At 42.6% G+C, this 11,075-nt stretch overlaps 1 protein-coding gene and 1 long non-coding RNA gene across 2 annotated transcripts; both read right to left on the reverse strand.

Annotated features, from left to right (window-relative positions):
• Positions 1 to 2,515: 2,515 nt before the first annotated feature.
• Positions 2,516 to 3,363, reverse strand: LOC134618930 (uncharacterized). Its single transcript, XR_010091943.1, has 4 exons — positions 3,301 to 3,363; positions 3,182 to 3,208; positions 2,940 to 2,962; positions 2,516 to 2,825 (listed from the first exon to the last, which is right to left on the reverse strand). It is a non-coding gene; the product is annotated as an uncharacterized LOC134618930 (long non-coding RNA).
• A 2,211-nt stretch (positions 3,364 to 5,574) lies between these two features.
• On the reverse strand, positions 5,575 to 11,001 carry pa2g4b (proliferation-associated 2G4, b). The gene is made up of 13 exons (XM_063463177.1): positions 10,795 to 11,001; positions 9,547 to 9,675; positions 9,337 to 9,442; positions 9,165 to 9,234; positions 8,971 to 9,063; positions 8,821 to 8,884; positions 8,640 to 8,718; positions 8,480 to 8,558; positions 8,247 to 8,380; positions 8,038 to 8,132; positions 6,850 to 6,977; positions 6,616 to 6,669; positions 5,575 to 6,509 (listed from the first exon to the last, which is right to left on the reverse strand). Exons 1-13 carry the CDS (start codon positions 10,880 to 10,882, stop codon positions 6,450 to 6,452), a joined length of 1,179 nt encoding a protein of 392 aa, XP_063319247.1. The 5' UTR covers positions 10,883 to 11,001; the 3' UTR covers positions 5,575 to 6,449.
• Positions 11,002 to 11,075: the final 74 nt, after the last annotated feature.

Consider the following 11,075-nt stretch of genomic DNA (forward strand, 5'->3'; position numbering starts at 1 on the left):
ATTTAGGAGTGTTTATTTCATGTTTTTAGGCCTGTGTATTTACTTGTTATATACAGTGTATTAAGATGTACCGCTAAGTGAAATGTATACGTGAATTTGCTGATGTAAAAGTAATCAATCACAAAGTGAAACAGCCATTAACAGTATATTTGAGCCATCCGTGAACTATGTTATTTGTTTCAAACAGTGTTTCTTATGTTCACAGCTGAATGTAAAAATCATCAAAATGTCCTCAAGTCGTCTCCACAAAAAGGAACCAAAAACAATAAAGAAAACAAGTGCATGATTGGATCTCGGTAACGTAAGACAAAAAACTAAAAAGTGCTCTCTAGCTCTACAGCAGAAGCAGAAATAGTGGTCACAGGGTGATGAGTGATCTATGAGGAAATGATGTGGGCAGAGAAATGCAAGAAGTGTCAAAGTTAAAGCCAGCACACATCTGATCGTCTGTTTGGCTCTCCCAAGTTCTTATCAACATTACCAGCGTGAGAACAGACATGTTGCATGTTATTGTTCAAGTAATATTCGAGCTTGTGTAATCAATATTTCCCCCTATACAGGAAATTTCCTAATTACAGAAGATGCCATTTATTTTTTAAGGTCATCATCTTTAATAATAATTTGTAGATTTGTAAAGAAGGGTTTTAGGAATCTTTAATGAGCATACTGCACCTACATGTCTTATCTTCTTGATTTAATTGTTAAAAGAATGATAACTGCATGTTCTCTTCCCACAACCTCACTAAACATGTTCATTTCCTTCCTCCTCCTGGGGACAAACCTTGTTTCTCTATTGTGAGCTGAGTGGTTTCTGTCATATTTCAGATCTGTTACAAACAAAATGACGAGGTGTGCATCAAGAGTGGGAGTGCTTATACAGCTAGTAGGGCTACCCTTGGACAAACTCAGAACAAAGCTCATCAATATGGTCGTTGGTCTTTATTGGGGGAAAGAGCTTTGCCTCCCTACAATTTTGTGATCAGGACTGTAAGCAGTGAGTGCTTCTCCAATTACATTTACTCCACACTATTGTCATTTGCATTCTCCAGCAATGGCCTCATTATACTTCACCTTGTAGCCAAGGAGAGAATGAATTAATGGACTGGCTTCAAGGGTAAAAACATTACAGGCATATTTCACAAGTTTGTCCTTTGAGTCAGCTTTGTCCAAAGGTTAAACATTCACACACCCACTTAAATCATGGTTTATGGACAGCATCTAAAATGATTTACTTTCTATTTTAATTATCTGTAGCTTTGCATTGCAGGCCTGTCGGTAAGCAAGTCAGGTCCCTAGATATGCACCTGCCACATGATCTGAACTGCAAAACTGAGAAAAAAGTCATTCTAGAACAGGGGTGTCGAACTCCAGGCCTCGAGGGCCGGTGCCCTGCAGGTTTTAGATCTCACCCTGGGACAACACACCTGAATCAAATGATTAGTTTATTACCAGGCCTCTGGAGAACTTCAAGACATGTTGAGGAGGGAATTTAGCTATTTAAATCAGCTGTTTTGGATCAAGGACACATCTAAAACTAGCAGGACACCGGCCCTCGAGGCCTGGAGTTCGACACCTGTGTTCTAGAAGCACGGCCTGTTCATCTTGAAACATCCCCAGGCACTTATTTCAGTGGCCACCGGGTAAAAATTGCATGTACAGAATCACGTGTCACATCTTTTAAAAAGTTTGTTTAAAATCTATTTTGCTTCAATAAGGTTTTAAAAAACTTTCCTGAGTTGTACTTCTATCCCCATCTTTGCTGTTGCAAAATCTTCCATACATTTCCATTCAGCATTCTGAGTGCCACCTCTCTTATGTCATAGCTTTAGAACCACTAAGTGAGGATGTTAATATCTAATGGAAAGTGACTTCTTTTTCTTTGTCAGACTTACTCATGAAAATGTTAGAATTAGGGGAGATAAAATTTAAATATCTTTGGTAGATCAGTTGTCTTGTCATTCATAGACAAGTACATATATACAGGATCCTCGGGTTTTAAAGAGTGATGACACAGACATATTTATTGTACATTTACACAACTTTACAAAGAAATGTAAATTTTTCATAAAGTTGCCCAAGCACTAAAAAAATCCCACCACTTTCTATACAAGACCTCTTTTTACCTACATTATCTTAACCCCCACCATTCTCATATGGTTAAGTTTAGGCTGGATTTTAGCTACAGGCACTTTTTTTTTTTTTAGAAAATGTTCTCACAGTTTGAAGGTTTCTATTTGGCAAAATCTAATAAGGAAAATGTCTATATAAAAGGGGGGGAGATGTGAACCTAACACACTTCGTTCTCACCCTTAAGCCAGTCCCAAACCTTAAAATGCACAAGCAATACTCCAAAGTATGAAACATGAGTTAGGAGGTCATCTTGTATTAAGATGCCTTGCCATCCTGAACTTGAGTACTACAGGTTGATCAGTCAGTGCAGTTTGTAGGTTTACTGACTTATTTCGAGACCCTTTAGAAAAGATTGCTTAAATATAAAGAAAGAACATTATTCAACTCTTTTTTTAACCAAAACCTTTAATCACAGTATAAACAAAAACATATGACAAAAGCTGAGGAGTTAAGAACAAAGAGTTCAGAATGTCCCAGAGGAAAAGCCGTTTGATCACAGCTCCAAGCGTGAGCCAGCAGCTGCTGCCTCTGGTAGAAGTGGATGCTCCAGGTCTCAGACTTCAGTGGGGAGGGTCCTGGGTCTCCAGCTGTGCTCACCGGTCCCGTTGTTGTTGTCGGCATGTGACGTCACAGCCATGGCGGAGAGCACGGTTCACTTGGACCTCTGCCTCATCTTTCTCCTTTTGCGCTTCAGCCTGTACAGAAGTCGTCACAAAGTTCAATCACACTTTAGGTGCTATAAAAAAATAAACATAAACGGGTGTGAATGCAAAAGGGATTACTGTACGGCTATAAAAACGGACTCTTACCTGCGCATGCGCTTCTTTCGCCACTACGGAAAAGAGACAATGTTCAATTAGCTATAACACATTCATAGAAATTGGCCAAAATATTTCATAATGGGCTGCAGCTGCCAACATCTGTGTAAGCATGACTTTAAATTCTGATGGCTGTGCTAGCCCGTCAAACTGCACAAGCTTGCTGACTAGCTAACAAATGTAGCCCCGCTGGGAACTGTATTTATCCCATCACACAGACACAAAACACCAACCTTAGCTCTCATGTCGACGAGGGAATGCTGCAAACAGAAAGAAAATGTTACGGATACTTTCGATTGATTTAATATCAAGACGATTAACTTGGATTCTTACACTAACAATTCCCACTCACCGATCGCTACGGAATCGTCTCCACGAAGGACGTCATAACGCTGAGACGTCCCACTTATATGGCCTCCTACGTCATTCTCAGTGGACGCCAGCGAAACGTGGGAAATTGAGTTTTCAAGATGGCAACGATCATGAAATTATTGGATTATTGGACCATTTATTTTTAAATAATACTTACACACCGCGCATGTGCGAGAGATCGCATCAAATCTTACTTATAATAGACTCACTCCCACCTCTGCACCCGTCCGCGATATTCCTACGTTTAAACTCTCTGCCACTGAACGTGCCTTCCCCCTTTTCTCCTCCGTCTTTCCCAACAGTAGCATATTTTCCACCTACAACCTGCTGGTTTATTGCACTGGTAGGCATCATTGGAAAACCTTGCCTTGGTTGATCCAGTATGGAGATCTCATTCTTGAGGATTTACAGATTTTTATGTGCTGTCACAGGAAGGTTTGTTCTTTCTCCTGTAGATAGATCAATAGATGGATCCGTATCTGCTCCTTTGTACATGGAGGAACAGGTGTAGTGCCAGATCCCTTCAAAATGACCTCCAGTGGGCTACTTACACCGGTCAAAAGTTTTAGAACACCCCAAACTTTCCATTTTTTAATTGAAAATTATGCAGTTTAATGTGTCATTGCACTCTGAAACGAAATTATAGCACAAATAAGCAACTGGAGTGAAAAACGATATCATGGAATCAATTTATAGACCAAAGTGTATTCTAAACTTTTGACTCGTAGCCACCTTTGGCAGATATAACAGCTGAACACGCCCGCAAAAGCTCCCATAAATGTGTTCAGTTCATCCCAATTCAGCTCGATAAGATGCATATCACGCAAGCTGTAAACTCTCAGAAACTTGTCCTCTGATTCATTTGTGGCTTTGGGTTTGCCAGACCTCTTCCTCTGTCAGTTTGCCCCAGTTTCTGAGTGGCTTTTGATGGTAAAGGAAACTGTACTCACTGACAAGTTGACTTTCTTTGCAATTTCTCTGCAGGAAAGACCTACATTTTTAAGTGTTATCCATTGTTAATTGCCTTTTTCTCGCCATTTCTGTAGCAACACACTAATTTCTGCAGTACAATACTGTTCAACTGTAGCTACCACAGTGTGTTTCAGACAGAGGGGGTTTGTAAGTAATCCAGAAAAGTTGGAACCCCTGCAGGAATTAGTAGCACCCGCCTTCAAGGCTTTATCAACCTCCATTGCTGCAGAACAGCTTTACATCGGTATCCCATTTTGTGTTACCTGAAAAAGGCCTTTTTGTATAATTCTGAAATGTACATTTTCAATTTTGGGTAACATTACCTTTTTTTAACCTCTGGCATTTCACCACTTACCTTTGTACCATTTTAAGCTAGTGGACTTGAACGACTTGAATTGTAATAAATAACTGGAGGGTGGGGTGTTCTACAACTTTTGACCGGTAGTGTGTGTATACTCCATGAAGAGGCATGGGGGTCCTGTGCCCGGACCCCAGCACTATGGAGTCACCAGAACTGGCAGGTCTACCAATAATGCCCGTTCACTTCACATATGAAACACTGAGCATGTGTGACAGGCATGAAAGAGTCTGCCTGCGACATCATCCAGCATGACCAGTTTGGTAGAGGGTCAGAGGGTGAAAGGTTGCACAAATGTCCACATGCTAATCTATACCAAACCCAGCCTTCTGTTGTTCCAGTCGCAGTAATCCTCCTGGTATAGGGTAAGACCCAGCCTCACATGAACAGAGGCACAGTTCTTGGATAACAAAGTCACTGGAGGTTCACATATTCAGATCCAAGTCTAGGAAATAAGGCCCAGGACACCATCTGCTGTCTCAAGAGGAGCATGTCTAGGTGTTAACAGAGTGCACACAGGCACATGGGGCCACACACTACTGAGCATCATTATGATACAGGAGTGACTTTGAATCCAGCCCTCAAAGACTTGGAGATTCTCTCAACAAATTACACAATATATACCAGTAAAGATATTCAGCTTGTATATTTGATCCATCAAAATCAAATGTGATTAAATTGTTCCCTCAACTTTTCAATGCAACTACTGTGAACCAAACACAAGATCTGTCAAACATGTGGGCATAATTTAATCCTGATCCTCCAGCATGGCCAGTGGCTCATGTCCCAACTCTCTGGGATCAGACCCTCGATAAATAAGATGGAATAAAGAGCAGAACTACTCAGAACGGTTGTCCATTAACCTTCTTAAAATGTAAAAACACTCTTTTATTCATGAATACACCAAAACAGAACACACACAAATGATGTCAGGTGGTTTTTTAATGTTTCCAAAAATAGTCTCTAAAAGTGGGATTTGTTTTACAAAAGTATCCATATATTTAACAGGTATGGACTTCTTATGTAAACACAGACTGTCAGACTCAGTGGTGAACCCTTGGCAGGAGTTAAGACCATCCACAACTGAGGAAAAGAAATCAATTTGTTTTTACTGGTTAGATGTGGGAGGTCCTAAATGTTGATTTTAGAAACTGTTAGGAGTAACTTATAGCAGAGGCTTACGAGCGTACACAGCGGAGCACAAACCTAAGCAAGAGCGGTATAAATGCTGCAATTAAACTGAATGATGGGGGATGATGTGATGAATCGGGACAGACGCCCACATTTATGCCCACGACAAGTTAAACTCATGACAGAGGCGTGGCTTCACTTCAAAGACCTCAAGAAATGTATCTTAATGTCACACAATTACACTGACGCAGTACTGTGCAGTCGCCATCCTTGGCTGCTCGGTCAAACTCTTTTTATTTTCCACATCTTTCACTACAGTTGGAGAATGAATGGAAGGCTCAAGGTCAGTCAAATGGTGGCATTTTCCAGTGAGAATATGCCCTTGTACAAAATATCCTCTCTGGTAGCAGACCACTGTTAAGAGAATAAGGATGTCTCAAAGGCAGTAAAATTTACTAGAGATATAAGTGTGTGTTTTGTAAGAGAGAGTGTGTTCTAGTGGGAGTGACAGATTTAAGGAGCAGCATCATCCCAAACTGACATCAGTTAGACTCAGAGGTATTTGCAGCAGTTTGCCCACAAGTGCCTCACACAGCTGGGACAGAAGGATTCGTGACGTCTGTTCTTTGGATCATCAGATGTCTGTCACAATTTATTGGAGCATCAATTTATTCTGCGGCCTCGGTCTCCATCGGCTGTCCTGTTGCATTCTCAACTGTCTTTGAAGCCTTTTTTTTTTAAAGAAAGGATCGACGTTAGAGCAGACACTTGTCAAGCACTCTCACAGAAACAGCATTAAAGTGAGATACAGAATCACACCGTCCTGGATCTCACCTTCTTTTTCTTCTTCTTCTGAGTCTTACGGCTGGCTGAGCTTTGAAGTAAAGCCTTTAGTGGGAGAGGGAGGAGTAGACAAATATGACTTTCACAACCCGATGAGCTACAGCATTAAATACATCAACACATAATGGTTTTGCAAGTGCGAAGTCAGCTAACAGGCGAGACACAGCAGTCCCATTAGTCTAATCCTTCTCAGGAGGAGGACTGTGTATAAAAACCATGTATTACCTTCAGCTCTGGGTCCTCCACCTCGTGCTCAGACTTGTAGAGTTCTGGCTCAAAGAGGCTGTTGGTGATCCGCAGAGGTCCGTTGGCCATGAGCAGCACGGTGAACTTAAACTGGGCAACGAACTCGCCTGAACACAGAGGGTTCACAGTTATAGAAGTAGTAGTAGTAGACACCTCCACAGTTCCTGTTTTTCCATCATTGTTTGTCAACAGAAACATCTAGTGGCCAAAGAAGGTTTTTTTTTCTTTTTCATTTTTGATGTGCGACAGAAGAGTGAAAGGGAAGGCTTACAAGATGATAGTGAGACCGATACGGTTTGGAGATGGTGGCACTAACAAAAACACAGGAGGCTGAACTGGAGGTGGATGCTGAGATTTTCATTGGACGTGATCGAGACGGGCAGAATTAGATGTGATTATATCAGCTTAGGTCGAGCAATTTGGAGGCAAAGTTAGAGAGGCAAGGCTGACATGGTTGGGACATGTGCAGAGGAGCGAAGATCACAGAGAATATTCATAGATGTAGTGAGGGAGGAGGGTTGGCGTGACAGAAGGATGACAGTGACAGGATGAGATGGAGGCGGGAGAACTATTGTGGAGACAGGCAAAATTGGTCAACAAGATCTATGCAGAGAAACTTAAAAGTCATAACAACGCTTCCTTTACCTAACACACTAAAAGACTGTTAAACTATTGCCTGTTGTCCCTATACTGCAGAGAGTCTATCACTCGGAGCTGACCAGCCAGTATGCAGCCACCTGGACCTCAGTTTCTCCCACTGCACTCAGACGTGTAACGGGTGAAGGCCGTGAAGTGGCGGAGCCCGACTGCTGCAAGAAGGGCTGCACAGTCAACACTCATGCTCGTCTATGCCTAACTCCAAAGCAGGTACTTCCACTTTTTGTCTCTCCATTTATGTCTCTTTTTAAAAATTTTATCATTTACTTTAACTGCAACAGCAAGTTTTTATTACTTGTTGGATTAGAGACGTATTGCTAGTGCTAAGTTTGCACACCCCTTTGAAATACCAGGAATTCTGACTGGATTATTATAATACTGGGTCAGAATAAGACATGAACCCAATCAGGCTAAACAAATAACAGCTGCATGTTTTCACGTGTCGTCGCTGAACACGTCGACCGACCACTTATAGTGCACGCTCACTCCTAAATACACAGTGGTGCTCACCCTCTTTCTCTTGCAGTACAGTGAAGGGCTGCACCAGCTCATGTTTGGCACACTCCACCACCCCCAACCTGGCCTTGGCTTCATCCTCAAACGCTCTGAAGACAATGGAAAGAAAAATAAGTGGATGAAGGTGCAAACCAATTTCGGTAATAATAAAATGAAAAGGCAAAAATACAAGAAATCTCTAAACTGGGGTTAAAAGATGCTACCTCAGAGTGAAAGGCATGGTATCGAAGCGTCTCTCCATCTCGCTGAAGAATGTCCGAGACGTCTTCATCTTCAAGCCGTACACCTTGTTGGGGTCTCGTTTGTAAACTGTGGTCCTTTGACCTCCATCCTTTGCCTTATTTAAATAAATAAATTAACAAATTCTTCATACTGAGCAGAAAAAAAAAACAAAAAACAAACAAAACATTTGACCATACACTTCAATTCTTCTCACCTTTCCCTCTCCGGTGCTGACGAGCACATCCACTGCGTATACTTCATGCACCTCAAACTCGGCCTTCTCGTGGTCCTTTCTGCAAATACCACACAACGAGGTGAGCTACTGGTCAAAGACGACACATCGACCACTATACGCACCGGCTGAGAGAACTCACTTTTGCTGGTCCGATGGATTCTGGATGATCGTTTTCTCCCCGTCGATTACGTGCTGTTTGAGCTGATGGGAGAGCATGCCTGCGGACATTCAAAAACTAAAATGAGTCAAGTGGGCCAAAATCACATTGAGAAAACGTCCCATCTAGAAACCGAAACCACAGAGTGTTCACAAACACTCACCCTCAATGGGGGAGCACTTGAATGACTTTGCAATCTTGTTCCAGGCTTCCGTGACCTGCGTGTTCTGATGAAAAACAAACAGCGGTGATTATGAGAAGAGGTCTAAACGACTATCTGGTCACACAGATCTGGTCAGTGGGAGAGCTTTACCTGGCTTCCTGGCTTGACGAGGCGGAGAGCGGCTTCAGCACAGAGGTGAGCTGCCTTAATGACGTCCGCCTTACGTCCTGTCAGTGGGTTGTCCTGCAGAGGCACGAAAGGTAAGTTAAAGACCTAAAGACCTATTGGGATTATTGGAGGAAATCAAGCGTTTGATTGCTACAGGGCGGGTGTATTCCTCATACCTTGGTCACGCCGACAACGAAGCTGTGAGCCACGTTTGAGATGAAGCCGTCGACGTGCACACCGAGATCACTGCACGCAAACAGGAGGTGGTTAAATTTCGGCTTAGTTTATGTTTTCAGTGCTTTTTTCCCACCTTGCCGTAGGATGGGGAGCATAAAATCAGAAGCTTACATTTTGACAAGATCGCCATCCTTCAGTATGACTTCAGGATCACTCTTCAGAGGGGAGAAATGGCACACGCAGTTGTTAACAGAAACGCATGTAGGAAAAGCGATACCTGGGAAGGAAAGAGAGTGAATGAGGGAGTGCTGAGTCAGAGTCAGATTGGTGACTAATGAAAAGCCCAAAAGAAAGAAAGAGCAAGAGAAAGAAAAAAAATACCTTTCTTCATTTCCTTTTCCCTCTTGAAGATCTTTCCAGTTTCTGCCACAATGAAGGCATCTCCCTTTTCGCACAGGCTGAGCACGGAGACGCCAGCTTTAGCTGCCTCTACTACAGCCTTCAGAGCTTCTGCAGGGCAAGAGATAAGAGAGCCATTAAACTGGTTAATATGGTGTTTAAATAACAGAGGGCAGACAAGTGCCAGGCTGAAATACTGTTTTCATCATAACTTTACTTGCCGATTAATCCCGGGTCAATCAGCTGTTTAGGCCCACGAAACGTTTAGAATTAGCGGGAAAGACAGTGTTCCTCTTGTCATCAGAGGGCACAGATAAACCCATTTCACATTTGCTATGAGATTAACGTTTGACAGACTGCCTGACAGCTGCGGGTCTGCCCAAATCTGCGCAATGACGAGAGTGAATTAGGTGTCTTAAATCAAGATCAGCTTATCATACATAAATCATAATAAGGACATGCTGCCACTGATGTAAAGGACCAGCATATCATGTGATCTCGTGCATCATACAGAGAAGGGCTGGGGATGGAAAACAACCAGTCTCTATATTAAAAAAAGGATCGTGAACAAATGCTTTTTTCTTCTTTTTTTCCCAACATCAGGTATGTTTATAAATGTTAATGTCTGATAGGCAGCCTAGGATTAATTAGATTTGTTTCAATCCTTAAAGCACAATTAATAGTGCCACAGAGAAAGTCGGTTTAAATGGTCTCTGCTTACGCCAATTATTACCTTTAATTACATCGTATAAGTCAATCAGGTCACCAGCAAAGTTAAATTAAACTTAATTTGTACGGATCTGAATTCACTGCACACATGCGTTTAAATGTGAGCTGCCTTATTTTGAACCCTTGCATGTCATTTGTACTTGCCATTGTTATCTGTTAACGTTAGCAGTTACAGCTAGCTAACGCCTGATAGCCAGCTAGCCCAGCCACATAGCTTCCTAGCTTACCGGTGTGCTGCTGTGACAGCTACATGGCGCTAAACGTGTGCGGATAGCTTTGAAAATAAATCTAGGCGTAAATGATCATAAAATCCGTATTTTATTTGTTTATTTTAAAAAAGCCCCCGTTTCCTAATGTGATCTTCCTGTTATCGATGCACTGCTGCGGCACATGGCATAGCTGCTGCCTGCATATGACTAGCTGACACTGCTAGCTAACATCAGGCACGTCGCTGGTACTTGTAAGAGATCAAAACGCCTCGTTAGCGATGTATTTACTTACGGTTTGCAATCTCTGCGCCCATCTTGTACTTGGTAACCACCAAGTCATCGGCGATGGTTTGCTCCTGCGTCTCATCATCTCCAGACATGTTGGCAGTGTGTCCGCGAACTCGAGAGTAACTTTTTCCCCCGCGGGTCTCAGTCAGGCTCAGGACGGACCACGCTGCTCTGCACACCGGCCCGCCCGACTCCGGCCGACAGCTCACGATCAGCAGATCCCGCCTGCTGCCAAAGACACACTCTGCAGTCAAGATAGTTCACTTCCAGCTCGGTGGATTGACC

Source organism: Pelmatolapia mariae, linkage group LG20 (assembly GCF_036321145.2).
Source record: "Pelmatolapia mariae isolate MD_Pm_ZW linkage group LG20, Pm_UMD_F_2, whole genome shotgun sequence".
Taxonomy (NCBI): Eukaryota; Metazoa; Chordata; class Actinopteri; order Cichliformes; family Cichlidae; genus Pelmatolapia; species Pelmatolapia mariae.

Excerpts from the sequence above, each read along its gene's own strand:
- pa2g4b (XM_063463177.1), bottom strand. The coding sequence starts at position 10,882 with ATGTCTGGAGATGATGAGACGCAGGAGCAAACCATCGCCGATGACTTG. Across the intron at positions 9,676-10,794 it reads GGGCGCAGAGATTGCAAACC|AAGCTCTGAAGGCTGTAGTA; the intron begins GTAAGTAAATAC and ends CTTGCCCTGCAG. Across the intron at positions 6,510-6,615 it reads AGAAGAAGAAGAAAAAGAAG|GCTTCAAAGACAGTTGAGAA; the intron begins GTGAGATCCAGG and ends TAAAAAAAAAAG.